At 53.5% G+C, this 27,257-nt stretch overlaps 3 protein-coding genes across 32 annotated transcripts in view; 1 reads left to right on the forward strand and 2 right to left on the reverse strand.

Moving 5' to 3' along the window:
• The first annotated feature begins 3,547 nt into the window (after window positions 1-3,547).
• Window positions 3,548-10,527, forward strand: NEIL1 (nei like DNA glycosylase 1). Of its 6 annotated transcripts, XM_081550434.1 has the most exons (11): window positions 3,548-3,721; window positions 3,811-4,062; window positions 5,579-6,035; window positions 7,967-8,086; window positions 8,177-8,240; window positions 8,518-8,617; window positions 9,043-9,170; window positions 9,489-9,516; window positions 9,703-9,764; window positions 9,930-10,095; window positions 10,253-10,527. In XM_081550434.1, the coding sequence occupies exons 3-11, from the start codon at window positions 5,602-5,604 to the stop codon at window positions 10,321-10,323; spliced, it is 1,173 nt and encodes a 390-aa protein (XP_081406560.1). In that variant the 5' UTR covers window positions 3,548-3,721; window positions 3,811-4,062; window positions 5,579-5,601; the 3' UTR covers window positions 10,324-10,527. The 6 variants fall into 6 exon arrangements, with proteins under 6 accessions (XP_081406560.1, XP_081406558.1, XP_081406556.1 ...); XM_081550432.1 differs by lacking the exon at window positions 3,548-3,721 and having other exon boundaries at window positions 3,748-4,062; XM_081550430.1 differs by lacking the exons at window positions 3,548-3,721; window positions 3,811-4,062 and adding an exon at window positions 4,228-4,257 and having other exon boundaries at window positions 8,494-8,617.
• A 621-nt stretch (window positions 10,528-11,148) lies between these two features.
• Window positions 11,149-22,778, reverse strand: MAN2C1 (mannosidase alpha class 2C member 1). Of its 9 annotated transcripts, none has more exons than XM_081550422.1 (26): window positions 22,649-22,778; window positions 22,269-22,394; window positions 21,493-21,616; window positions 19,944-20,014; window positions 18,674-18,851; window positions 18,176-18,365; window positions 16,953-17,059; window positions 16,687-16,797; window positions 16,235-16,327; window positions 15,991-16,107; window positions 15,671-15,766; window positions 15,422-15,567; window positions 14,949-15,072; window positions 14,502-14,623; window positions 14,295-14,380; window positions 14,016-14,171; window positions 13,692-13,789; window positions 13,425-13,519; window positions 13,085-13,189; window positions 12,820-12,976; window positions 12,592-12,735; window positions 12,115-12,224; window positions 11,935-12,013; window positions 11,653-11,733; window positions 11,462-11,571; window positions 11,149-11,388 (listed from the first exon to the last, which is right to left on the reverse strand). In XM_081550422.1, the coding sequence occupies exons 1-26, from the start codon at window positions 22,747-22,749 to the stop codon at window positions 11,262-11,264; spliced, it is 3,054 nt and encodes a 1,017-aa protein (XP_081406548.1). In that variant the 5' UTR covers window positions 22,750-22,778; the 3' UTR covers window positions 11,149-11,261. The 9 variants fall into 9 exon arrangements, with proteins under 9 accessions (XP_081406548.1, XP_081406545.1, XP_081406543.1 ...); XM_081550419.1 differs by having other exon boundaries at window positions 11,653-11,801; window positions 11,934-12,013; XM_081550417.1 differs by having other exon boundaries at window positions 11,653-11,801; window positions 11,934-12,013; window positions 13,425-13,557; window positions 13,692-13,802.
• A 2,032-nt stretch (window positions 22,779-24,810) lies between these two features.
• The window catches only part of SIN3A (SIN3 transcription regulator family member A), a 64,339-nt gene continuing 61,892 nt past the window's right edge, over window positions 24,811-27,257 (reverse strand). For all 17 annotated transcript variants that reach the window (XM_081550408.1, XM_081550401.1, XM_081550409.1 and 14 more), the window contains one exon: window positions 24,811-26,095. In XM_081550408.1, the coding sequence (XP_081406534.1) occupies window positions 25,865-26,095 (231 nt within the window). In that variant the 3' untranslated portion in view covers window positions 24,811-25,864. The remainder of the gene's footprint in view (window positions 26,096-27,257) is intronic.

The following is a 27,257-nucleotide window of genomic DNA, read 5'->3' on the forward strand; positions in this document are numbered from 1 at the left end:
ACAAAAAAAAATTCCAAGTCTCATCAAATGTGTAATATGAGCTTGGTTTCCCAGGTAGCATTCCTTCTTCTGTGTCGTCACAGAATCTCCTCTCATTGCTATTGTAGCACAACATTGTAATTTGTATTTACTCATTTGCCTTTTACCAGTCTTTCTTAAGGATAGGAATTGTATTTACCTGTTTGTATAGCCCTAAAGACTAAAACAGTCCTCTTTCAATAAGTGGGGGAAAAGATAAAGATTTGACAGGCAACAGATTCAGCTATTGAATATAAAAAAAAAAATCCGTAAGTCCATAAAAGATAAACCCCCTCCCTGCAAAAAATCAACCCTAATTTGTCACCATTGGACTTTATTGCACCAAATTCTTAGCCTAAAAGTTGATAATTGAAGAGAAGTGTTTCAGAATTTATCCTGTCCTTTTAGTATTTCAGAATACCCAAATAACCCTAGTCAATGAAATAAAGCTCTTCTTTACAGAAGAATTCAAGTTAATGTAGAGGGAATGACAGAATTAGAAAATCACCATTTTGTAACTCCCAATTAAGTACTTGATTGAGGCAAGGATCACCAATGATAAGAAAGCCATTAGGTGAAAGGTTGATGTGATGTGAAACTGGGTATTTGCATGGTGCTAAAGAATCACCTCATGTAAACAAGTCAATGTCCCTCAGCTGGTAAGTGGATAAACATGTTGATATGTCTACACAGTGGAACACTACTTAGCAATAAGAAGGATTGATAAGCATCACAACATAGATAGATCTCAAATGCATTATGCTACGAGGACAAAAGCAGACACAAAAGGCTACATACTAAAGATTCCGTGTACAGGCACACCTTGGAGATACTGCAGATTCAGTTCCAGAACACTGCAGTACAGCGAGTATGGCCATAAAGCAAGTCACATGAAATTTTTGGTTTCCCGGCGCACAGAAAAGTTTGTTTACACTGTACTGTAGTTTATTAAGTGTGCAATACATTGTGTTTAGGGGCTTCCCTGGTGGCTCAGATGGTAAAGAATATGCCTGCAATGCAGAAGACCTCAGTTCACTCCCTGGGTCTGGAAGATCCCCTGGCGAAGGGAATGGCTACCCACTCCAGTATTCTTGCCTGGAGGATCCCAAGGAATCCCCTGGACAGACGAGCCTGGTGGGCTACAGTCCCTGGGGTCATAAAGAGTCGGACATGACGAGCAACTACACTACTACTACATTGTATTGAAAAAGCAATGTACAAGCTTTTTTGTACATTGTAGAAACTCTTTTGTAATTAAAAAATACTTTATTCCTGGGGAAGGTGGGGAGGATGGATTGGGAATTTGGGATTGGCAGGTGCACCATCATATACAGAATGAATAAACAAGGGCCTACTGTATGGCACAGGAAAATATTCAATATCCTGTAATAAACCACAAAGGAAAAGAATATGAAAAATAATATATGTAAATATATAACTGAATCATTTTATTATACAGCAGAAACTAACACATTGTTAACCAATTATACTTAATAAAATAAATTTTAAAAATTCTTTACTGCCAAAAAATGCTAACCATCACCTTGACAAAGCAGGATTGCCACAGACCTTCAATTTGTTTAGAAAAAATGCAATTATCTGTGATGTGCAATAAAGTGGAGTGCAATAAAATAAGATATGCCTGTGTATGACATCGGCAAAAACTATACGGGCAGAAAACAGATCAGTGGTTGTCAAGAGGTATAGTGTAAGTATTTTTTTCATTTTTATTTTTTCATTTTTTTTTTTTTAGTGTTAAGTATTGACTAAAAAAGTACATGGGCAAATTGGGGTGGGGGAGTGATAGAAATGTATTATCTCTTGATTGTGGTGATGATTAAGTGTATGAATTTGTCAAAAGTCACACTATAGGGACTTCCCTGGTGGTTCAGTGGTTAGGGCTCTATGCTTCCAATACAGGGGGCACAGGTTCAATCCCTGGCTGGGGAACTAAGATCCTGCATGCCTTGTCATGGCCAAAAGAACCCAAAACAACAACAACAACAACAAAGCCCTCACACTCTAAAACGGATGAATTTTACTGTATGTAAAATGTAACTTCATTTAAACAAACAGAACTAAGTAAACAGAAATTGCCCCATAGATTACTCAGTGGTCACAAGGTATGAAACATACCTTTACTACACAGAAGTCTGGCTGTCACAGCCTCACCGGTGATCAATTTCACCCCCACTAAACTGAGACAACCAGAGGCCGGGTGTCTCCTAATGTGATGCAATTTGGAGTACAAAACAGCATCTAGGAGATACTGAGGCTTCCCTGATAGCTCAGTTGGTAAAAAAAATCCACCTGCAATGCAAGAGACCCCGGTTTGATTCCTGGGTCGGGAAGATCCCCTGGAGGGGATAGGCTACCTACTCCAGTATTCTTGGGCTTTCCTTGTGGCTTAGCTGGTAAAGAATCCGCCTGCAATGCGAGAGACCTGGGTTCGATCCCTGGGTTGGGAAGATCCCCCAGAGAAGGAAAAGGCTACCCACTCCAGTATTCTGGCCTGGAGAATTCCATGGACAGTCCACATGATCACAAAGAGTTGGACACGATTGAGTGACTTTCACTTCCACTTCCAAGCCTTTAGATCTAATTTCTGGTGTGCAGGGAGAACTAGAGATAGAGGAACAAGTTAACAACACCCAAGGAAACATCAAACAAATCCAGAATGTTGATGGGGCATCTCAAAAGACTCTTCAGAAAGGTAAGTATCACGAAGACCAAAAAAAAGGAAGGTGAGGTGGGTAGGAGGTGGGAAGGGTGGTTCCATCTAGATTGGAAGTGACTGAAGAGACATATATTCCTTGTTTGGTCTCTGCCTTGAACAAACTAGCTATAAAAGACATTTTGGGGACAACTAGGAAAATTTGCATGTGGGATGTATTAGATAATATTAAGACGTTATGTTGGGAACTTTTCTGGTGGTCCAGCAGCTAAGACTCTGTGCTCCCAATGCAGCGGGGGCCTGGGTTCCATCCCTGATGAGGGAACTAGATCAGGGAATCAGATCCCGCATGCTGCAACTAAAGAGCCACATGCCACAACTAAGACCCCCTGCAGTCAAATAAATAAATACATATTTTTTTTAAGTTATTGTTAACTTTACTAGTTTTGGTAAAAAGTATTATCTAATGAGCTTCCCAGGTGGTGCTAGTGGTAAAGAACCTGCCTGCCAATGCAGGAGATGTAAGAGAGGCAGTTTCCATCCCTGGGTTGTGAAGATCCCCTGAAGAAGGGTATGGCAACCCACTCCAGTATGCTTGTCTGCAGAATCCCATGGACAGAGGAGCCTGGCAGGCTACAGTCCATAGGGTCACACAGAGTCGGACACAACTGAAGTGACTCAGCACGCATGAATGCATTGTTTACTTTAAAATACTTTTGGCAAAATACACGAATAAATAGATGAAGGGAGAGGAAGGAGAAGTAGTATGAAGGGGGAGAATCGGCTGTGGGTCAGACACCGAGCTTGCTGCACTTAGGATGAAATGCCAGCTCCTTGTAGAGGCCTCCAGAGGTCGGAGCGGACCAGCCCTTGCTCGTGTGTCTGTCCTCCCCTCTCGGCACTCCCCCCAGCCACCTCCCTAGCAGTTCCTTCCACCTGTCCTATAGACTGCCCCCTCTCTTCTCCGGAGGGCTCCTTCTGAGGTTTCAGCCTAAATGTCACCGCAGAGAGACCTTTCCCGCATCGGAAGTAGGTTTCGCTTCTCCGCCCCTGGTTTTGGTTACCGGCCTGCACTCCACAACCCGTGGTGACGGTGTTTATGTGTTCTGTCTGACTAGCGCTGAAACGTAAGCCACCACCGGGTCCCCAGAGCCTGCACTGATCGCGCACCTGTTCGCGCCCTGCGCCCAGCTGCAAGGGTCTCTGTTTCGGGAAGTTGCTGCTATTTACCGCTGTGATTGCCCACCTGGTCTAGCCGTGTGGCTTCTCACAGCCACAGAGTCGACTGCAACCCAGGACCTCAGACCTGACCCCGGAACCCGCCGGCGCAGGGCAGCGGGAACCAGGTTCTTCCGCCACCTCCCAGCCAGGTGACTGACCGAAGCCTTTCCCACACCCCAGGGCCCCCTACTCGGGGATTACACCCCGTACAGGTTTTACCACCTACAAGAGGAACTACACTTCCCAGCAGCGCTCGCAACTCCCAACATGCTCTTAGGCGCCGCTCCGCTTCCGGCATTAACCCCTTGGTGGCTGCAGGCTTGCGGGAGCGGCGCTGGGCGCAGGTAGCCTGCGGCGGGACCGGGGCCGGGGTGTATGTGTGTGTGTGCAGCAGAACCGAGAAGAGGACTGGAATGAGGGCCTTGGGGAGGAAGGGAGCCAGGGTTAACCGAGGACAGGCAGAGGGAGCTGGAGGAGAGGGGTGGGTAGAAGGCGAGCCTTTGAGCGTCTGCCCCTCGCGAAATTAGGAACCTGGAAGTTCACCTTTTCCCGCAAAACGAACCCTTTCGGGTGCCAGGCCCGGGGCGGCGCCGAGGTTGCGGGTGGGGAGGGCAAAGGAGTCCGCCCTGGCCAAATGCTTCCCCCTGCTCAACACCTACCTTGGCCTCCGATCTCCCGACCCTGGCTTGAGGAAAGTGGCAAACTCTTCCTGCCTCAGCTAGATGGGAACCCACAAGGGTGAGGAAGGGGGACGCCCCTCTCGGCCCGAGACGCTTTCCCTATGTCCGGGCGTTTCCTATGTCCCCCTGGACCATGGCCTGGAGCTTGGGGAGCCCTTCCTGGTGCCCCATCCTCCTCCGTCAAAGTCGTGCGTACCTGACTCCAGCTCTAAGGTACCTGAAGACAACTACATTCCCTCTTACTTGTCCTCGGCCTCGGTCCTGACCAGTGGGTGGTGGGCAGGCTCCTCCACCTTGCCTTCCGGCAGAGCCTGTGAGCCACCGTTATCCCAGCTCTTATCTTCCAGGCTCATTCCCTCAATCATTGTGGCAATGGAGGTGGGCCTGATTCTTGGGGAGATGAGCGTGCACAGTTCCCATTCTGGGGAGGGAGTGGAGACAGAGGCAGACAGGAGCTAATAATTTCAGGTTCTGGGAGTGCCATGAAGGGGGTCAGGGGACGGAGGATGCTGCCTCGGATACAGCGGTCAGGAGGGGCGTCTCTTAAGTGTTTCTAGACCAAGGGGGACGGCAAGGGTCGGAGTGGGTGGGTGGGAGGGGGAGCTGTGTGCTTGGAGCAAGGAGGGTGGGGCACGTTGGGGGGAAATGAGATGACAGCCTGGGCCCAGGGAGGATATGGACTTTATTTTAAAATCAGAAAGTGTTCCTGGAAGCCCATGGAAGGTGTTAATGAACAAGGCAGTCATGTTTCTCTAGTCAGGGCTCCCCAGTGTCCTGGGCTTTCTCAGCATTTTCAGGGATGGGGGTGGGGATGGGGTGGAGGAGGGACAGAGCAGGGGCTGTGGCCAAGTCAGCTGATTTCCTGCCAATTCTCATTGACCATGCCCTGCCTCTGACCCTCTGGGTTCTCCTCTGAAAACTGGGAGTGATATTGCCACCTCACTGGATGCACACCTGGCCCAACCTAGTGTCATCCTCCCCACAGGGCCTGGCCGCCCCTCCCACAGAATGCCCGAGGGCCCTGAGCTGCACCTGGCCAGCCACTTCGTGAATGAGGCATGCAGGGAGCTGGTGTTTGGCGGGTGTGTGGAGAAGTCACCCGTCAGCCGCAACCCTGAGGTGCCCTTTGAGAGCAGCGCCTACAGCATCTCAGCTTTGGCCCGCGGCAAGGAGCTGCGCCTGACCCTGTGCCCCCTGCCTGGGGCCCAGCCCCCACGGGAGCCACTGGCCCTTGTCTTCCGCTTTGGCATGACTGGCTCCTTCCAGCTGGTGCCCAGCGATGCACTGCCACCCCACGCCCACTTGCGCTTTTACACAGCTCCACCTGGCCCCCAACTTGCCCTCTGCTTTGTGGACATCCGCCGATTCGGCCGCTGGGACCTCGGGGGCAAGTGGCAGCCAGGCCGCGGGCCGTGTGTCTTGCTGGAGTACGAGCAGTTCAGGTAGGGCCGGCACCAGGTGTGAGGAATACAGTCCTGGGCTCCAGACGCTGCTCATTAGTGCCTTGTTGGCCAATGAGAAGCGAGTTCCAGCCCCTCTGGGCTTTAGTCCTTTCAGCTGTAGACCAAGACAGTGTCCTTTCCTGGGGACAGCTCCCTGAGCTAATGGACGTGGAAACCCAAAACCTGTAAGAGGAGGTGGGGGCAAGAAGTGGAGGACATGGCCGATTGTGTCAGAGCTGGGGCTCTCATCAGCATCCCACACTGCTTGGTGCCCTCATAAGGCTAAGAAAAGTAGAAAGGCTTTAACAACACAAGAAGGGAGGCTGAGCAGGAAGGAACTGCTTCAAGGGGGTGGGGAGAGGACCACTAATGACATGGCTCCTGAATCAGGTTGTGGTCTCCCACATTGTGCCTGCCCACTGCTCTGTGTCCCGTGGTCTCTGTGCCCATCTTCTGCCTGAGGCGGGGTAAGAGCCCCACCTGGGGTGGGATGCAGGTCACATAAGATGGCCCAGTGTCAGCCACATCCTTTCCTCTAAAGATAAAACATGCACGTGTCTCTGCTTGGTGCCAAGCCAGTTCTAAGTGTTGAAGGTTCAGCAGTGATCAAGAGAGATGTGGTCCCTGCTCCCACAGAGCTAGTTCAGGTAGGGCAGGGGGAAGGGAAAGTGAAAGTGAAGTGTTAGTCACTCAGTCCTGTCTGACTCTGCGACCCATGGACTGGGGCCCGCCAGGCTCCTCAGTCCATGGAATTCTCCAAGCAAGAATATTGGAGTGGGTAGCTGTTCCCTTCTCCAGGGCATCTTCCCAACCCAGGAATCAAACCGAGGTCTCCTCCGTTGCACGCAAATTCTTTACCAGCTGAGCTACCAGGGAAGTGCAAAGCTCTGAAGTAAAAGCATTCAGACAAGACTCACAAACAGGAAGGCATGGAGTGGGACTTGGCACATCCTTTCTTGGGGAAGGCATGCCTTCAGCTGCCCATTGGGGTGGGTCAGGGCGTCTCTGGCCCACAGAAGGCAGCAGGCTCCTGGCCTTCCCAGTTGTGACCCCAAGTGCACTCCCAGGGAAGTGTCTATGTTGTCTTAGATCTCTCCCACTTCACCTTTCCTGGGGGGCCAGGCCACAAGTTAACTCTTTGCCAGCTGGTTCTGAAGTTTCTCTTGCATGATGAGCATTTTGGCTTGTTTGGTCTTCCAGCTGCAAAGCATCTGCCTCCCTCTGGGAGCTGACCACCAAGGCTGACCTTCCACTTTACTTTTACCCGCCAAACTGTCTTCTGGCCCCTATATCGTTTGCTTCTTATGCCCATCACTGAGTCAGTCTTGTCATGACCCTTTTCTCAAAGAAGCAAGATTCATTTCCTCTTCATGGTGGTGAGGAGAGACCCGTGGGGGTGCTGGCGCACTCACCAGGCAGGACTTGCCCCCTTCGCTCCTGCTAAACAGAGCCAGTGCCAGCTTCCTGGAAGATCTTCAGCATCTTGAAAAGAACTGACCCCACCAATGTCAAATCTTCATGTCTAAGCAACTGGAAGTCCTAGACAGGTAGTTCCAGACTGCAGGCACACCTGAGGTCCTGTGATCACCTTGTTCCCAAAAGTATCTTGAATCTGAGCTACTCTGGTGACATGCAAACCACATACATAGATTCAAGTGTTTTCTTCAGCATGTTCCTTTAGATTGGCATTTTTAACCTTTTGTAATGAATTGAAATCCCACATTGTTTTTCCCATTTAACAGAAAATGGAGGTTCCTGCTGCCAAATACCACGGAGGCTGGGATAATGGGAAATTAGAACTTCTTGTATCCTTCCCTTGCACCCAGAAATTGCTTCCCCCAGCTCCTCTCCCCTACCCCATTGTGAGGCAGGGAGGGGCAGGGGGCGGGCAGGCAGAATGGGTCTTATGTGCCCGGGCTGTGTCCCTCCAGGGAGAATGTGTTACGAAACCTAGCACACAAGGCCTTTGACCGGCCCATCTGTGAGGCCCTGCTGGACCAGAGGTTCTTTAATGGCATTGGCAACTATCTACGGGCAGAGATCCTGTACCGGTCAGCAGGCAGGCCTTGGGCATGCGGGCAGGGGTGGCTGGGTATGCTCACGTTCCCCTCTGCTTAGCACCCCTCTCCACCTCCCTGCAGGCTGAGGATTCCCCCCTTCGAGAAGGCCCGCACAGTTCTGGAGGCCCTGCAGCAGCGCAGGCCGGTGAGGGTGCCGGGAGGGATGCGCCTGCACCTGTCAGGCAGGCTGACGAGGGTTGGGGCTGGGTCAGGTGTCTGTGGCTCAGCTCAAGCAGGTCCCTTCTCAGTTCTAGCCTGTGTCTACAATGTGTGTGTGTGCGTGCATGTGGGAGGTGATGGGGGGTGCTGATGAACTGTGTCCTACCAAGGTCAGAAGGGGTCTGTTCCCTGAGGGATCAACTGCCTTCTGAGCAGCCTCACCTCATGCTGACATCCAGGTCCTACCCCTGCCCCTTCTCCAGAGCCCAGAGCTGACCCTGAGCCAGAAGATTAGGGCCAAGCTGCAGAACCCCGACCTGCTGGAGCTGTGCCACTCAGTGCCCAAGGAAGTGGTCCAGCTGGGTGAGGCCTGGGAGGCAAAGATGGCTGGCTAGCTCTGCTTTGGCATATTGTGTAACCCGGGACAGTTTCTGCCCCTTTCTGGGCCTGGTTCCCTGCCTGGAGAATGGAAGTTGGTCGACCTAGTCATTTCTAAATGGACTATACCTCCTTCACAGATCTTCACTTGTTAGGTGTCTATGTCTCCTGAGCTGTCTGTGAGGCAGGCAGGGCAAGGATTCTTAATCCGACTTCAGGATGGGAAAGCCATGGCCCAGAGTGGGGAAGACACTAGCTTGAGGTCACACAGCTGGAGGAGGGAGAGCCTTGGCTCCTTGACTCAGTCCATCAGCTTGTGAAGCTGAGATCTGAGCCAGGTCTAACTGGGCTCCCCCTCTTCCCAGCCTAAGTCAGCCCTCTGATCTCCGCCTGGTTCCTCTGTCCCACAGGGGGCAAAGGCTACGGGTCGGAGATTGGGGAGGAGGACTTTGCTGCCTTTCGAGCCTGGCTGCGGTGTTACAGCGCACCGGGCATGAGCTCCCTGCGGGACCGGCATGGCCGCACCATCTGGTTCCAGGTTTGGGCTCTAATGCTTGTACAGGCAAAGAGAGACCCAAGGAAGCTGGTGGGATAGAAAGACATGGGGTCACACTGGTCCTGAGGGTCTAAGCCTTCCCTGTGCTATGCTCTGCCCCTCCTCTGAGTCCTAGGGTCCCTGCTAGTGGAACAGCCCCAGAGGAGGGGGACCTTGCTGCTGGCACTGACCTGGGGGGTGGGGAGGGGACAGTCAGGCTTCCTTGGGGAAGGGCTTCATTGATCTGGAAGGAGAGGTGTGATTCTGCCTCTCCAAGGAAACTACCAGGCTGACTCCTGAATTCTCCTGATTCCATTTTAGGGGGATCCTGGACCCCTGGCACCCAAAGGTAAACTACTCCTAATGTAACAAGAGAGCAGAAAGAACTAGTTGTGCAAGGGCTAGAGCACCCTTCTCCATTCCCAGCCCCCCGCTTCGACCCTGGGAGTCACTCCAGAATGGGAGCGTGGGAGTCTAGAGAAAGGGGGCCGAGGCCACAGGACCCTCCAAGCCCATCAGCATCAATGTCCTGCAGGGGGCAAGTCCCGCAAGAAGAAGTCCCAGGGAGCACAGCAGGGTCCGGAGGACAGCGTGGAGGTATGGCTCCCTGCTCCTCCCTGTCCCTGCACTCTCTCCTAGTCTGGCCACACCTCCCAGGCCAGGCTCTCAGGCAGCTCCTTTCCTTGACAATGAAGGGCAAAGGTGGGTCCTCACCTGCCTGACCTGCTGGGCTCCTCAGGGACCTGTGTCTTCTCCACCCAGGACCCTCCATCTCCAAACAAACCCCCTTCAAGGACACGAAGGACACAGAGAGGCCTTCCTAAACAGACTACAGCCCAGGTGCCCGAGGGGACCAGCCTCCAACAGGACCCAGAAGCGCCCCCAGTCCCTGACAAAGGGAAGAGGAGGAGGCGACCAGCAACCTCAGGTGGGCTTTCCTCTGGGGAGGGACAGACCACCACAGCTACCTCCCCAGGAGAGGAAGGGATGGCAGTGTGGGTGGGAGGAACACGTGGACAAAGGCGGGAGGGAGGCTCTTGGGGAGTCCCCAGCTTGGGACTGCCATCTTACCTGTCCTCCCCCAGGCCGCCGCAGAACCCGAAAGGTCAAGGCTGACATCCCATCCTTGGACCCTGAGGGGACCTCAGCCTCCTAGCAAGAGGCTCTTCTTGCTTGTATCCACCCCTCCTCCTGGCACCCTGGATCTGGGCCTGTGTGGCTTCCTGGAAGTTGCAGGGAACTGGATGCTCCGACCCTATGGCCATTCCCTACACAATTATGTTTTTAATTGTACCCCACTATCCTCATTTTTTAAGCCCATGTGAAAAATGCTAATTTTTAGTAAACGCATAAACTTGAACTTCTTGGACTGGCTGCAGAAGGTCTGGGAAGGCTGAATGTGAAGGGTCTGCTGCCCAGTCCTGAGGACAGGAGCGTCACGGCCTCTGCAGGGACAGTCCCTCATGGGTGGGGCAGAGACCCCCTGCCCAGTTAGCCCAGACTCTACAGCTCCTCCAGTCCAGGACTCCTCAGGGCCTGTGGCTGCTCCCCTAGCCCAGTCCAGACTAGTCAATGCTCTCCTCCTAGTGGGGGTCAGCCAGAACCCACCCCCCCAGCCTCCCCCCCAGCCCCAAGCCCTCTATCTGTGTGTACAGGGGGAAGTGCCGCTTCTTTTTTTTTCCCATGTGGGCTCTAAGTTCCCTGACCAGGGTTGAACCCACGCCCCCTGCATTGGAAGTGCACAGTCTTAACTGCTGGACTACCATGAAGTCCCAGAACACCATCTAGTATCATGGTCTTTTAGTCAGCTTATGGTCACCAGTATCCCGGGTCTCTCTCATGGGGGCTGCAATCCAGACGCTGCATGCATGCACAGATAACCTTAGGTCTTGCCCCTGCCCCCAAATGCCTGGGGTAAAAACTGTCCCCTCAAAGCCTGAGGATGGGCCCTGAGGGGACTGAGCAGGGGCTACCAGCAGGGTTCCTGAGCCAAGGGTTTATTGTTCAAGAGGTAACTAACCCTTGCTTCAGGCTCAGGAGGCAGAACTGAGGCGCTGCCAAAGCCTTCCACAAACAAAACCCCACCCCAGGGACTCAGTTCGGTGGGGGCTGCAGAACAAGCAACAAGGACTGCACTTGGAAGGGAGTAAAGGTGAGCTTCACGCGGTTGTCCCGGAGGAGCAGGGGGCCAGTAGGGTCGCGGTGCTCCAGGAGGTCACAGCTGGCGAACAGGAGGTGACTATGAGGGTCCTGCGAGGGCAAGACCCCCACTGCCACCCCGCGCCCCCACTCACAGGACGGCCTCCTGAACCGGCAGCGACGTGTGCAGCCAGCAGTCGGTGTGGCTGCCGTGGGCCTCGTAGAGCCGCAGCAGGAGTGTGCGGCCCTGGGGGCTGGTCTCCGCCTGCGGAGGGAGGTGGGTGGTGGGTGGGGCCGACGACAGGCCCCGCCCCGAGCCCCCGCCCCACCCCGCCCCGCCCCTTGCCTGCTTGACAGTCTCCAGCACAACCGCGGGCGAGGACACTGAGAAGGCGCTCCAGGCGGCGGCGGGTGCCGGGCCCGGGGCGGGCAGCGCCAGCAGGGGGAAGTTGAGGCTGTAAGCAGCGGGGATAACCCCAGCGTCCTGGAAGGAGCCTGGGTGCAGACCCGAAAAGGGACGTGTGGTGGAACATGGGGTCAGGGCGCGGGACTACGGGCATTTTCCCCACTTACCGTTGGGGCAGCGGAGGCCGAGAAGGGCAGAGGGATATGGGGCGCAGTACTCACCCTTGTGTGGCATCAGCGCGTAGGTGAACTCGTGGCGCCCCATGTCCACCATGGCGTCGGGGGACTTAGGCGCCCGCAAGCTGGGGTGGGGAGGGTGGCAAAGGGTCAGGCCGGAGCTGCTGCAGTTCTGTCTTGGCAAGACCGGGATCCCATACCAGTCCCTGGGGGGCACCCCACTCACAGAGAGAGGCTGAGGACGTTGCCCCGTACTGACGCGCCATACTTGCAGTCATTGAGCAGAGCCAGCCCAAAGCCATGTTCTGACAGATCCATCCAGCGGTGTGCCCACACCTGAAGCGTAGATCAGAAACCCACCTGGTGGCCCCCCTCCTCCGTGTGCTCCAGAGCTCCTTGTCCTAGACTGAGGGACGCTTTGGGACCTCACGACTGATTGAATTCCAGCTCTCACATCGGGAGGCCCTGGGCACACCACACAGCCTGTCTAAGCCTCAGTCCCTCATCTGGGAAAGGTGGATTAAGAGTACTTACCCCACCAAATGGGCATGAATATCAAACTGAACATAAAGCGTTTGGCACAATGCCTGGCATACATGCTAGGAACCATCATATTCCTCCTCCTCACCCCATATCACACAACTAGTCGTTCCCCAGCCAGGGAGGAGCCAAACCTTCCACCCCATGCCACCCCATGGCAGACCTCAAATCGAGCCCAGTCCCAAGAGGTGTTGTAGTGGGTGGGCCGCTGCAGATGTCCAAACTGGACCTCATAGGTGGCCTGGGGGCTGCGCACACGGGCAGGGAACTCCACCTTCAGGAACTTGTGGGCCTCATGCCAGTGCACCTGTAGGGGGGTAGGGTACAAGGGGCTGGCCCCTCCTCGCCAGCCAGACCCAGGGAAGATACCCACCACCCTGCGCCATGCTACCTCAGTGTGGAAGCGGACATAGGGGCAGCCAACGTCCAGCACAACCTCCTGGCTGAGCCGACTATTAGGACTGAGCTGCAGCAGGAACCAGGCACTGCCCCGCACGCCACCCTCAGTGCCTACTGCCAGGGTCCCTGCCTGGCCCAGCACTGGCTTCCTGTGGAATGGGGGGAGAGGCACTGAGCCAGGACAGCCTGACCGAGTGGGCCCACTACACTTGTTCGTATTCCCACCACTACCACCCTGAGTCCTGCCCACCCCGCACCGTGTTTCTAGGTGGTAGTCCATGACGTCCCACGCATCCCAGTACAGGGGGACATCGTCAAACAGCACAAACTGGTTCCCCACGGCGCCCTCAGCAATGGCCTCCCTGGAAGGACACGGACATCAGTACTTTATAACTTTATGACCTTGGTCTCCCCAGCTGTTTGAGGTGGGTAGGGTGGAGAGTAGGGTGAGTAGGCCCTGTTTCACGTGTGGGTCCCAGTCCAGCGCCACTTGTGGGCTACTGTGGTCAGCTGTGGCCAGCTGTGGCCAAGGGACAGAGGGAATGAGAAGTCTGGGGTCCACCTGCCAGGCACTGGGAGAGGGCAAGGGGTTAGCACCTGCCGGAGGTCACCAGCACCAGGGATGTCAGGCAGCCAGTTGGATCCAGCCTCACTCGGATGATGCCGTTGTCCAGTGTCACAGAACCGTCAGTCTTGGTGGGAGGGGGCCTTGAGGCTAGGTCTGCAGGGGCTTCCCACAACCAATAGCCCACCCGACCCCCAGCCCCGCCTTGCCACTTGCTCCAGATTGGGGAGCTCAAACCTTCCACATTGTTAGGGACAGCGCAGGACAGCCCCCGCCCACCGCCATGTGCCAGCACTCACCTCTTGCACTACGAACACAGGCTGCTGGGGCAGCAGGGGCTGCAGTGAGGTAGGGGTGGGAGCAGGAGCATAGCCCATGCTGGGGACTGTGACCAGGGCTGGGGAGGAGGCCTGGGCGTCAGTGCAGCCTCCTTGACCTTTCAGGAACCATATTTGGGCAGGGTAGGGTGGGGTGGAGGAGGTGAATACTACTCCTCCTCTCTAGCCTGGGGTACCCCGGGGCAGAGACCCCTAGGGGAATGTCCCTGACTCTCAATTTGGCCTTGATCCCTCCTGCCACAGTAGCCACCCTTCTCCCCAGCCACCCTTCTCCCCAGCTCATACCTAAGGAGTGGGCCCCACCAGGCCGGGGCAGGGCCAACACTTCGGTGCGCTTCCAGGGCAGCGTGTTGACAATGAGAAGGCCCTCGGGACCTGGCTCCCCAGCACATAGGGCTGTGGCTGCAGCGCTGAGCAGTGTGTTGCCATGGGAACGGATGTCTGGGGAGAGACTGGTTGGTTATGGGTGGGCAAGGGGTCGGGGTGACCCCTGAATGTCCCACGGGGGACACTCTGGGTGCTGCACTGGGTGCTAGAGAGCCGTGGAAATGTTGTCAGCCTCACCTTCGTAGTGGCACATAGCTTCCTCTGCCACCAGCTGGATGCAGCTCCCAGTCACCACATCATGGAACTGGGTCAGGAGCAGGAGCCTGTGGGGGCCAAGGGCAGGGATGGGAAGGCCGGGAGGCTGGGGAAGGCTGGGAGGCTAGGGCAGCCACAGAGGCGTCTGGGTGAGGTTAGCAGGTGGCAGGGGACAGAAGACAGGCTGACCTCCAGAGATCCTGCAGCAGGGCAGCCGGGTAGAGGAACTGGGCGCTGCGGGCCAGGGCCAGGCTGCTGAGCAGCTCCACGTCATGCAGGATCCGCTCACACTCCCGATTCCCCTTCTTGATCTGAGCCCAAGGGAGGGCTCAGTCTAGAGCCTGGGCAAGCATCCCAGGGCCCCAATGCCAAAGCCTTCTCTTGCTCAGAACCCCTGACGCTCTCCAGGAACTCCTGGATGAAGCCTTGTGTGTTATCTGCCCCCAAAGCCTGCCTCCTCTCCCCTCTGCCCAAGACCCTCCCCCCTCAGAGATTCCGAGTCCTGCCACCTCCAGGCTCCTGATCACCCAGCTCTTGCACTTCTCTCAGCTCTTCCATGGAACACAAGCCTCTTCCCCCAGGTCTGGGCCACTCTAGGGCACCCCCCCCTCACTGGTTCAGCAGCCAGTTCCTGACCTGGGCATGGGTGGTGTAGGTGCCATTGTGTAGCTCCAGGAAGAGCTCCCCAACCCAGGTGCACAGCTGCTCCGAGTGGCCCTCCAGCGCCGAGAAGAGTCGCTCCGGAGAAGACAGCTGCACCCTGAGGGAGACTGCAAGCCTGGCTCTCCCAGCCTGGGCCATGTGACTCACCCCTCTTCCATGCAAGTGAGACAAGAGGTCCAGCCCCGATGGAAAGGAGCCACCCCCAGAAGACTCCCTGTCCAGACAAAGCCAGGTCTGGACCCCCAGCAGAGTTCTGTCTCAGTGGCTTTAAGCCCCTTCCCACCTTCAGCTTTTCTCCCACCCCACCTCCAGGGTAGCGTTGGGAAGTGCCCATGGTCTGGGATTGGAGAGAACAAGGTTGAGGGGAGGCACTGGGCCCAATGTTTGAGCAGAGGAAAGGCTCAGGGAAAGGGCAGAGGGTGGGGTGGAGTGAATCCAGGCCTGACCTGGGCAGCCCATCGGTATTGCACAGCCGCTTCAAGCGGTCCACCATGGTCTGGGTGGGGCCACCACCTCCATCCCCAAAGCCAAAGAGGAAAGCACTGTGGTTGGTCCGTCCCTTGTCCCGGTTTTTGGCCACCGTCTTCAGCACCTGGACAGGTGGGGGCAGGTCCACACCGGTCAGCTTAGGCTGGATACCTGGCCCCCTCCAGCCTGCCTCCCTTCCCGACCTTGGCCACGAGCTGCCCTCTCACCTCCTCCACACTGCCCTGCATCCCATAGGAGTCACCAGGCGGGAAGTGGGCCAGCACCTGGGAGCCATCCAGCCCCTCCCAGAAAAAGGTATGGTGCTGTAGGCAGGGAGTCAGGTGGAAGAGAGAGGTCAGAGTCAGGGCTGAAGCAGAGCCAGGCCTCCCTCACCTGCCTCTCCTGTCGTGTGACCCTGGGAGAGGCATGCCTTCCCTGGGTAGGGGCTGGGTGGTTTGTCCAGGACCCCTTAATAAGCTTGGAAGAAGATGTACAGGCCAGGAGGGACCCAGGCCCGCTCCAAGCCCGGCCCCCGGGGACTGCTCACCGGGAAGGAGTTCACCAAGTTCCAGCTCAGCTTTTGGGTGAGGAAGCGCTTGATGCCACAGCTACGCATGATCTGGGGCAGCTGCGCGGAGTAGCCAAACGTGTCTGGCAGCCAGAACTGCAGGGAGAAGGTGTCTGGGGCGCTGGGACCCGGGAGCTCGGCAGGGTGGCCCAGCTTCAGCCCTCCTCACTCAAGGGCAAGCTCCGGCCCCCTCTGCCTGCAGATGCAGCAGCTCCCCACCTACCTCTGAGCACATCTTCCCGAACTCCTGACGGAAGAAGTTCTGACCCTGCAGGAACTGCCTCACCATGGACTCTCCACTGGGAAGGTTCCCATCCTGGCCATGCGGGAAGTAGGGGGCCGCTGGGGTCAGCACCAGACAGGACGGGCAGGGACTCAGGCAACCACCCCATCCAGAGAAGCCAGGGCTCTGACACTGGGGGAAGCCAGTGCCCCGGAAGCGTCCATCTCACTTCAGCCTAATGGTCTGTCTGCCAGACAGGAGGTATCCGGGGCCGGGTCACACAGACGGCCCATCACAGTGCTTGAGATCCCCACCCCCTAGGAGTCCCGGGACCTGGGATTCCAGGGCCTGATAAGAGGGCATGAAGGACCTGCAGAAAGTCACCAGCACAGCCGAGGACAGGAGTCCTTGATGGTAAGGCCTGAGCCTGAGGGGCTGCAGATGGCACTTACCATTTCCACCCAGGTGCCCCCCACAGGCACAAACTGCCCGCGGTAGGCGAACTCCTGGAGCCGGGCATGCAGGCCAGGGTAGTGGCTCCTCACCCACTCGAGCTGCTGCGCCTGTGGGGCAGATGGGGTGGGGGCTGGCCAGGAGCAACATGAACCCCACCTAGGGCTAAGCACCTGGGGCTCAGTGGGTGGGCTGAGAAGCCCTGGGAACCCCACACTAGCACCCCTTGGGCTCCAGGTACCACTCACACAGCCGTCCCTCTGACCTGGGAGCAGGCAAAGATGAACTCGGGGTTCCGCTCCATGAGCTGAACAACTGTCACCCAGCTCCGGGCACATTTCCGCACGGTCTCCTTGAAGGGCCAAAGCCAGGCTAGGTGGGGAGGAGGGTGAGGATGGAGAGCAGCCAGGTCCCCAGCCCCTCACAGACCTCCAGCCACACCCCTGTCCCCTAGCACCCAATCAGGCCCGTCCTGGGTCACCAGAGGGTCACCCTAGCCTTCCTCCCATCCCATCCCATTCCCTGCTGAGTCCTGTGGGATCTCTTCTAAGCTGTCACTTTTACATGGCTGGGGCTAGCGGGGAAGTTTTACAGTCAGGAAGTGGGGGCCCCAGTCCCTAGATTGGCCTTATTCTTGGGTTTAGAGAGGATCCTCTAGGAAGCAGCAGGGGTTTGGCCCCTCCCCTACACACATGGAAGACATCTCGGAACAGAGGGCACCGCTTCCCTGGATGGACCTGCTTGGGCCAGCTGTCCTGCCTGAGGCACTGCTGCCTCTCATAACCTCTAGGCCTCCTCAGTTCCTTCTTTACCAGCCCTGAACTCCACATCCCACGCTTTGGCACAGCAGAGAAAGCCCTGGTTCTGTGGCTCAGAAATTTCAGCTGCATCAGAATCAATACCTTGGGAAGTTCGGTAAAAATGTCATTTCCTCTAAGCCTCACAGACACTGCAGACTCATCAGGTTCCGAACTGAACTCCTGATCCTCCCCAGGAAGCCTCCCACTGTGCTTGCGTCCCCATCTCAACTACCTCCACATCACTCCTGTCTGAGGACTCGGGCACCCTCGTCAAGTTCTTACTAATCCTCATTCTGTTCAAAGGTCACCTCCTCTAAGAAGCCCGTCTTGAATCTGCCAGACCCAGATGGATTAAATGCCTCTTTTGGGCTCCCCAGCTCCCCATACTTCCCTCCATCATGGCAGCAACTGTCTCTGCCTATTTTGTGATCATCAGTCTCAATAATCCTACCCTCACCCCCCCAATATCTAGCATGATGCCATCCAGGGCATCAGATTTTGCTGAAAGAATAAATGAAGCCACATTTAGCAAAACCAACAGTCCATTCCCCTTTCCCCATTTCAGACATGGGGAAAACTGAGGTCCAAGAACTTGATGTGGATCACACAGTGCTTCCAGGATGTGACAAGGTCTTCAGGACCACTCCTGACCCCCCCGCCGAGCCAACCCGGCCAGCTGCTGCCCTACCTGTGTCAATGTGGCAGTGCCCCATGGCGTGGATGGTGTGCTGGCTTTCACCCCCATGTTGGCCAAAGAACTTGGAGGCCAGGGCCTGGGCCACTGGGAAGGTCTCAGGCTGGGCAGGGTCACATACGTTCACCATCTGGTTGGCAGTGTATAGGGCCTGGAAGCCGCGCTGGTTGTCCTCCCCGAGGCCCTGCAGCAGGGTTCTGCCCCTTAATCCCCATCTCAAGCAAGCAGAGGCTCCAAAATTAGACCCTAGCTGATCTCCCACGGGTTCTCAGCAGAGTTCCTCCCTACCACCGACCCTGTGCTCCTGCTGGCCCCCCTGCTCGGCACTGTCTCCCTCCTCCCCTTTACAAAGGGAAGTCCTCTCAACACTCAGGCAGGCACAAAACACTCTCCCTATTCTGGATTCCTAGAGCCCCAGCTATCTGACCCAAGAAACAGCCTGCCTGAACAGGGCTCGAGAGAGTATCCAGGTGGGCTGGGGGTGTTGAGTACCTTGGCGATGCCCAGCAGGAGCTCCAGGTCCACCAGGAGCTTGTAGACATCCCGGTGGAACACAGCCAGCTCAGCCCGGCTCACCTGGAACATCTTCTCTGGATCAGGGGCTGCGATCATGGATCCCTTCCCGGCCCCCAGGAGCCCGTTGCAGGCTACTTCCACATAGAGGGTCAGGCTACAAATGCGGGGAGGCAGCCTCAGGCCAAGGGACCTGCAGAGGACTCTGGGGCCTGGGAAGGGAGGACTAAGGAGGTGTCCGACAGACCCCTCCTCATGTGCCTTCAGGATCTACCACCCAGAGGATCTCACAGTTACGTCAGGTACATGTGACAGAGGGTCATGGTGGAAAAAACAGACTAAACCCACATTCTGCCTCGGCTGGGGAGGATAAGTAGCCAAGTTTGGAACTGTGTGAATTATGTTGTTTAGACTTCTGTTTCCAAAGCTGTCTATAAAAAGCACTGCCTGGGTCTTAGAACCCTCTTACACATTAAAAACATGTTTGGATCTCCCAGGCCCAGCTTTCAGAGCAACGATCTGTCAGCCGACAGAGGCAGGCCGTTGTTTGGCGCAGTGTGGTAGGCTGTGGCGCTGTTCTGCTCAGTCTTCAGAGAGCAAACATGACTTCCTTCAGGAAGCCTTCTGGGACTCTCCCCCTAGTGCTCTCCTTAGTCTAGAACAGATTTCTACCATTCAGAGTGTTTTCTTTCAGAGCCTCATCAGTTTTGTAATTGTATATGTACATGTGAGTCCCCCTTGCTGTCAAAGATCACATCATTCACCATCATAGTCCCCATGTCTGGAAACATCAGATACACAATGTTTAATAAATAATGAATATAATAAAATATAACATCTAAGCAGAGTTTTTTGATGGTGTCATAAAATGCACATGTTACAATATGGAATTTTGAAAAATCAGGATGCAAAATATCAAAGAAAAACCACCTCAACTACTAAACGCCACCTCTGAAAAAATTCCTGGGAAGAATGCCGAGCTGTTAATAATGGATATCTCTAGGTGATGGGGTAATGGGAGTTATTAATATTTACTTCTTTGTGCTTTTCTGCATTTAATGTAGGAACTAAAATCCTATCTTTTTGGTCAGAAAAATTCTGCTTTTTAAAAACAAACTATGAGGGTTGAAGATGGTGGTATTGAAAGTGGGTGTATTTCTGAGATCACTCTGGACCTCGGTGCCTCCTCACCCTCTGGTGCCCCCATACCCTACAGCACTGGTCAGCCACAGTCCAGGGACTCACTCACCTCCGGGGGTCTTTCTCCCCCAGCTTGTCAGTCAGAACATAGCTGGTTTTTTCTCCCTCTTTGGTCAAACCCTGGTGGGAAGCGGAGTGAAAGAGACAGGGCCTGAGGCTTGTGGACGGTTCTGGTGAAGTATAAGCTGAAGCGGGCCAGGCCCCTCTACTGGACCTCTAGCATTAGCTCCTCTCTCCCAAGGCCAAGATTGACAAATCAGGGACCTCTGGTAGCAAGTGCCCCCCACCCCCCACAGCAGTCAGCACCATGACCACCAAATGGCACCTGTTGACCAGCAGAAAAGCCACTGGTCTTGTGGGGTCTAAGGTAGGTATCAGGTCCTTGGTGGCTTCTGATGGCCTCTGTACCCCTGAATAAGCATCTGAAGGGAAACTCTATGAGGTCAGGGAAAGGCTTGCTTCATTCTCCACTATATCCCCAGTGCTTAGCACAGGGACCCGCGCAGAAAGGGCACTCAGGAGACATCCACTGAGCCAAGGGAGGGAGGGAGGAAGGGAGGGGTCTGCTGCCTTTCTGCACAGGAAGAGCAACAGTCCTAACCCGAAACTGAGGGTTAGTCAAACTGAAATGTTTGAAGCTGTGTGAACCCAAGCAAGTGTGCTAACCTCTATATATCTCAGTTTCTGTCTGTGAAAAGTGAAAGTGTTAGTTGCTTAGTGGTGTTTGACTCTTTGCAATTCCATGGACTGTAGCCCGCCAGGCTCCTCTGTCCATGGAATTCTCCAAGCAAGAATACTGGAGTGGGTAGCTTCCCTTCTCTGGAGATCTTCCTGACTCAGGGATCGAATCCAGGTCTCCTGCACTGCAGGCAGATTCTTTACTGTCTGAGCACTGGCCATAAAAACCTATCACATAGGATTATAAAGCTTAAACCTGATAAAGTTGGATGCATAAACAAGGCACTTAATAGTGGCTCTATCTGGGGAACTGGGGGTGAAGTGGTAGGGAGAGATCCATTATTTCAGGTAAAGAGGACTTTGTAAACTTTATCCAGAACTGTTTCAAAGTTCTCCTCCCCAGCTGCCATAAGCATATATTACATATAATAAAAACTGCTGCTGCTGCTGCTAAGTCGCTTCAGTCGTGTCCGACTCTGTGTGACCCCATAGACGGCAGCCCACCAGGATCCCCTGTCCCTGGGATTCTCCAGGCAAGAACACTGGAGTGGGTTGCCATTATTAAAAATTAAAAATAAAAAGTGATATAGTCTGCAAAGCCACTAGTCTGGCACCTAGCACCTAGTAAAGGCTTAATAAGTCCATCTGCTGTACATATTATTGTATTTGATTAGTAACTAGTTTCAATCCAGAATGGGAGGGTGACCAGTCAGTGGCAGAGTTGGCTTAGCATTAATTATGTTGAGACCTTAAGTGATCCGCTTAAATATAAGAAGGAACAATTACACAGGGGCCTAAGCAAAAACTCATCCAGTCCTGAAATCCTGATCCCACCCTGCAGACATAGCCACTCAGCTGTGGCTCTGCCAGAGACCAGGGCTGAAATGTGGCCATACCTGACCCAGGGCAGGGCTCCTCACCTGGACAGGTTCCCCATCACGCCACACCAGGCCTTCTCCATCACTTTCCCAGCGAAGGTGAACTTCCTGACCCACCCATGCCTCTGGAATGGTCAGCTCTACACGGAACCAACAGGTCCACCATCTGCAACAGAACCATTAAGATGAGCCTAGGGGTCAAAGCCCCGTCCTTTCAACATACTTCCTATGATTAAGGGTCAGCAAGGGCTTGAGACTTTCTGCCTGAATCTGCAGCACCACAAGATATTCAGCTTTGATCCACAAGAAAGAAGCAATGGGGTGTGCAGCAAGATGAGGGAAGGAGGCAGATAATTAGGGGTCTGTGATCTGTCCTAGAGTGCCCTTCCTAAGGGATGTCAGCGAGCTGGGAGAAGTGAAGTGGAAGTTGCTCAGTCGTGTCCGACTCTTGTGACCCCACGGACTGTAGTCAGCCAGGCTCCTCTGGCCGTGCAATTCTCCAGGCAAGAATACTGGAGTGGGTTGCCGTTCCCTTCTCTAGGGGATCTTCCCAACCCAGGGATCGAACCCAAGTCTCCCGCATTGCAGACGGATTCTTTACCATCTGAGCCACCAGGGAAGCCCGTGCGGGGAAGTGAGGAAGAGAAAATTCTTCCATGGAGGCTTGAGCAACCAGGGAGCTATCTCCAGCAGAGGGTGCTGCTCTGCCCCAAGTGACTGTCAAGGGCAGAGAACCGACAATGGAGGCTTTTAGGGGAGGCAAGCAAGCTGGGAGGTGGCGCCCAGGGGCTCCGCCCTCTCTCTGGAGCGTTACCCACGTGGGTCCGAAGCTGTCGCCGACCTGCGTGGGGCGGAAGTCCTGCTGGACTGCCTCCTGGTAGGGAAGTCTTTCGGGCGTCAAGAAGCTGGAGAGCTCGGCCACTGGGCAGCTGTCTCCGAAGAGCCTGGGCGGGAGGGGCAGGTGGGCGCGCGCTCGTGGGCCAGCGGCGGGTGGGAATGCGCGTTCCCTCCATCCACCGCCGGGAGAGCTGCCCCATGACACGGTCTCTCCCCACTCCCTCCTCCCGGGCCCCAGCACTATCTGAGGTGGACACTTTGTCCCTCGGCCCATGTGGCCGAAGCTTGGGTTTCCCCCCGGAGGGGAAGGCTGGAGACGCGTGGATTCGGCCGGCGGGTGCCCTGGGCGAGGAGGCCACACCTGCCGCGAAGATTACAATCGGTAAAGTAGAGCGGCGACACGAATTTCTCCACCCGCTCCAGCGTAGTGCGCCAGTGCTTCAGGGCCGGCGCCGCCGCCATCGCCGCGCGCTCGCTCCTCTCCTCTCCCCGGAAGGCCCTAGGCGCTGCCGGCGCGGTCCACGGCCTGGAACCAAAGGTTCCGGCGCCTGAAAGGCGCCTTCCAGGCCCGGGCAGCTTTCCGTGGAACACCAGCGGCTCAGTGAAGCCCCGCTGCTCCGAACTTGGAGCAGCGAGCTGAAAGCTAAAAGCTGCGCTTCTGAGGCTTTACTCTTATGTCGGTCCGAGCTGGTCGCCACTGGGCAAATCCTTAAGTAAAACAGGAAGTCTGACGCTTTGATTCTGAGAAAAGCCTAGGACAGAGACAGACCGAAGGCACGACTGGTGGGAGCTTGGGTTGCTGCAGATGCAGGTCACCTAGTCTCGGAAGCTACAAGCGGAACCTCCTTGCCTGTGGTCCTTGTGTTTGCTTAAGGTGGCGCCAGGGACCGGTGCTTTCAAGCGTTAGGCGGACATGTGTTAAATAGGGAGTGCTTTATATCCCAGGAACCTCAGCTTCCTCTACTACGTATTCTATTTTATGTATATGGCTAATTGCTGCCCATCGCCAGAAACTTAAAGACTTTGAGATGGCAGATCATACATAGAATTCATGATCCTAACAGAATAATGCATTTCTCTACAGGGACTGATGAGTTCAGAGAAGCCATAATACCAGAAACATCTTCAATTTCATCCTCATGTTACTCTGGTAGTCTATTGGCGGCTTTCCCCCACCTCCCTCCTGGGAATGGGAAAATCTTCCTCTATAAAATCATTAGGAAGAAAAGTATATACACATGACCGACCCCTGATATTTTAATAGAAATACTGACCAAGTTTACAACATTTCAAATGCAAATCATAGGGAAAGGTGACTTAAGTACAGAATACCAAACGTGACTTAAAATAGAACTTGCTGCTGTAAGATAGGCTGAGTTGAGCTTGGAGCTCAGATGTCAGAAGGCAGGAGACATAAAAATGCTGTTTGTAAATCCTGGCTGTAGGTGAAGCTCCCTTCTTTTGGTTGCACTTGTAGGATTGGTCGTGAAACCCTATCCTGACCTGCAGGCAGCTGCTCTGAACATAACCCTCTGCAGACACAGCAATAGCTGGGGCTGCCTGGGTCAGGTTCAATCAGTTTCCCCTATTAACTCCAAGTCAACATGATCTTTCTTAAGCTAGCAGATGGGGATGGGTTGAGTTACTGGCGGAAAACCTGAAGATCCTACCCAACCCATCAGTATCACTCCACCTTTCGAGTGAGGCAGTGCTGTAGCTTCACCAGAATCTCCTCCCACAAGCCTTTCCTGCCACCTCACAGGTGAACTGAGTCTCCTATAGTTGTCCCATCCCTCCACTGCACCCCCCAACAAAAAAGTCTAAAAATCAGATAAGCTTACCATTCGTAAGGAAAGTCCAGAGCAAAAAAAATTGTGGTTTTGTGGTGGTGATATTAGGGATTTTTAATTAAAAAGCAAACAAAACCACACCAGAACACTGTTGTTTACTTTGACTAGAGTAATGGTTGCTGGAGAAAAATTCACCAAAGTCCTGGGAGGGGCTTAGTTGGTGTTTGTTCAGGAAAGCCAGGCTGCCCACGTACAAAAATCCTAATTACTCATGGTTAAATATGTGCTGCTTTAAATTTATGTAATTAAAAAAATATATATATGTATATATTCCATTTGCAGTTGCTAATGTATCAAGTCTTCTCCCTCCTAATCCCATTTATACCACACACTGTGTACACACATCTTTCAAACACTGGTTTGGTATTTAAGCTGTTCACTCCCATTTCCAATAAAGGTAAGAAAAAATAGAGAAGCACAAACTATACAGCTGCACAACATACCCATATATAAAATATTTCCAAACAGCTGAAATAAGGGGGTAGAATATGTACCAAAAGAATGAATAATTCTATTTTAAAAATCTGAGATATTTTGATTTGGGACAAGTACAACTGACTGCTAACTATTTAAAGCAAAATCCAGTTTTTGTACTGTATGTAGATAAGGAACTGAAGCCCAAATACCTGCTTCACAGTATTCTCTGGTGAGGACAAGGGACTTGTGTTGAGAGTTTATTCCTTAAGTAAGAACCAAGCTTTATTTATTTACAAAAAAAAAAAGTTGGGGCAAGAAGGAAGACAAGTTTTACACAAAAGTACTACAACGGTAACTCCCTTTGGTAAAAAGTGTAATAAATGTCTTGTACATCTGTTCATAGGTACTAAATCTGAAGCCACATAGAACTATGGTACACAAGAAGCTAGAGCAGTTATGCTAGCACATCAAAGCATATTTTTTTAATAAAAAATTGACAGTATGTACATTATTTACAAAAAAAAAGAGAAAAACCAAGTTAAAATTGTGTGTGTGTGTGTGTGTGTGTGAGTAAAGCTGGTGGATGGCACTAGGGTAGACTAGTAAAGAAGCAGGTACAAAACAGTTCCACGGGAGCTAAAAAGGACGACTGATTTGAACTTGTTGAGGCTGAGAACCAGAGGAGAGAAGAAAGGGTGGGCAGCAAGGTATTTCATCAGGAATCAAATCCACAAGATGATCAATCCCAAAGCCAAACTGCAGGTCCCAGAGAAAACCTAATGGGTGATCTAGATGTGCTCAAGTGACCAGGAAAAAAAAATCCAATCCAGTTTTTTTTTTTTTTTCCTTTTTGGGGGAAGAGGAAAGGAGCAGTGACCATCAGAGTTACAATCCATCTAAGCGTTGACTCCTCCTCGAGTCTGTCAGTCGATGCTCGCCCATCCAGTCCAGGTGTGAACAGCATCCGGTTCCCTCACTGAAGGTCGCCCCAGGAGGCTCCAGTCTCCACTCTGCTGGTGTGTGCAAGCTGCGTGTCCCTGTGCTTGCGTGGGTTTCCTCCCCTCCAGGGCAGGCTAATACCCAAAACCCCTGGGAAAAGTTCCAACTCCGGCTTTGTAAGGGATCACACGTTCCTTATATGTAGCCCACTGGGTGCCAGGTTGCACCAGCCACGCACAGATCAGGTGGCCATGTCCCAGAGAGGCCCAGTGAGGCTTGAAAGGCATCTTCCTTGTTTCTTCAGTGTGTGCGAGTACACGCGCCCCACCCCACACACCACCCCCCTCCAGTTATCTGCTCTGGCTTTGCAGTTATGGGGTTTTGAACACTGTGCCATATTTGACACGGTACTTGTTAATGCTCACAAAGTGCAGGGTCTCTGTGTCACAGGTGGTGGTGCAGGGCACCAGGCCCTCCAGCCCCTCACCCATAAGCCACTTGCTGGTCTCCGCTGCCATTTCACGGGGCACATGCTCCTTGGTCCATTTATCTACCCAGGCCTGGAACCTCTGATGTAGCCGCTTGCTTACACGCTCATGGGACTGCAAAATAGAACAAAGAAGAAACCACCCATGAACTAGGACTAAAAAATCCTTCAAATACAAAATCCAATTTTCTTCTAAAGTAGCAGAGGAAAGATGCAGGCTCAAGTTGCAGATCATAAAGCCTCCAGAGAAATGTGAACACAAGGTCTGGTGAGAACTAGCTTAGTGCTTCTGAGCATCACCACGTGGTGGCGTGGGGAAGGAGGTCTTGAAAAAAACGTGTACAGGGTTCCTTGTTTCCATCAATCTGTATTTTTAAACCAGCAACCCAACTGATTCTCATGTACCCTGAGTGAGACAATGAGCTGAGGCTGTTGGTCATTTCTGTCACAGCACAAGGCAAAGGGTTTAAAACCTACTATCCCTTCCTGCTATTATCCCATTCTGTCCAGCAGATTGTTGGGGACAGCAGATCTTCAGTGGAGGCCTTTTGTTCCTACCTCCAACATACTTGTTGGTGCCCATAAGCAAGGAAGGGAAGGTGAAACAAAGATGAATTAGGTGTTTCCCATCTCCCTACATCATTTGAATCAGACATGCAGACATATAACACACAGCACTGAGAGAAATACATTCAATTGCCCACCCTGTGGTTCCCACTTGACTGTTCTGTAGTCCTCTGATCTGCCTCCCAAACCTAGTAATAACCCTTTCCTGTCAACAGAAGTACCCCTAAGCTTCCCAGTTACTCAAGCAAAATAAGCAAAGAAAAATCAAAAAACAAAAACCACCAGGTATCATCTTTAATGTTCTCCTTTCTCTTAACCTCCCCACATCCAATTATTAGCACATCCTGACAATTATATCTCCAATCTTTTTTTGGCATGCAGCATGGCATATGGGATCCTAGTTCCCTGACCAGGGATCAAACCCATGCCTCTTGCAATGGAAGCTCCAGGGTCTTAACCACTGGACCACCAGGGAAGTCCCTCCAATCTAATTAAAATCCCTCTACAACCCTGGTAGTCTGGGCAGTCATCATATCTCATATGGATAACAGCAGTCTTTTGAGTGGTCTCTGCCCATCCAACTTGGTGCGCTCGCGCACTCCCATCAGTCTACATCTTTGTCAACAAAGTCTCAATGTATCTCAAAATCCAAACCATAGCCTGTGAGAATAAGCAATGTGGCCTCTGCCCACCTTTCCAACTTCATGCAT

This window comes from Giraffa tippelskirchi, chromosome 12 (genome assembly GCF_054371585.1).
Source record: "Giraffa tippelskirchi isolate mGirTip1 chromosome 12, T2T-mGirTip1v1.2.pri, whole genome shotgun sequence".
NCBI lineage: Eukaryota > Metazoa > Chordata > Mammalia > Artiodactyla > Giraffidae > Giraffa > Giraffa tippelskirchi.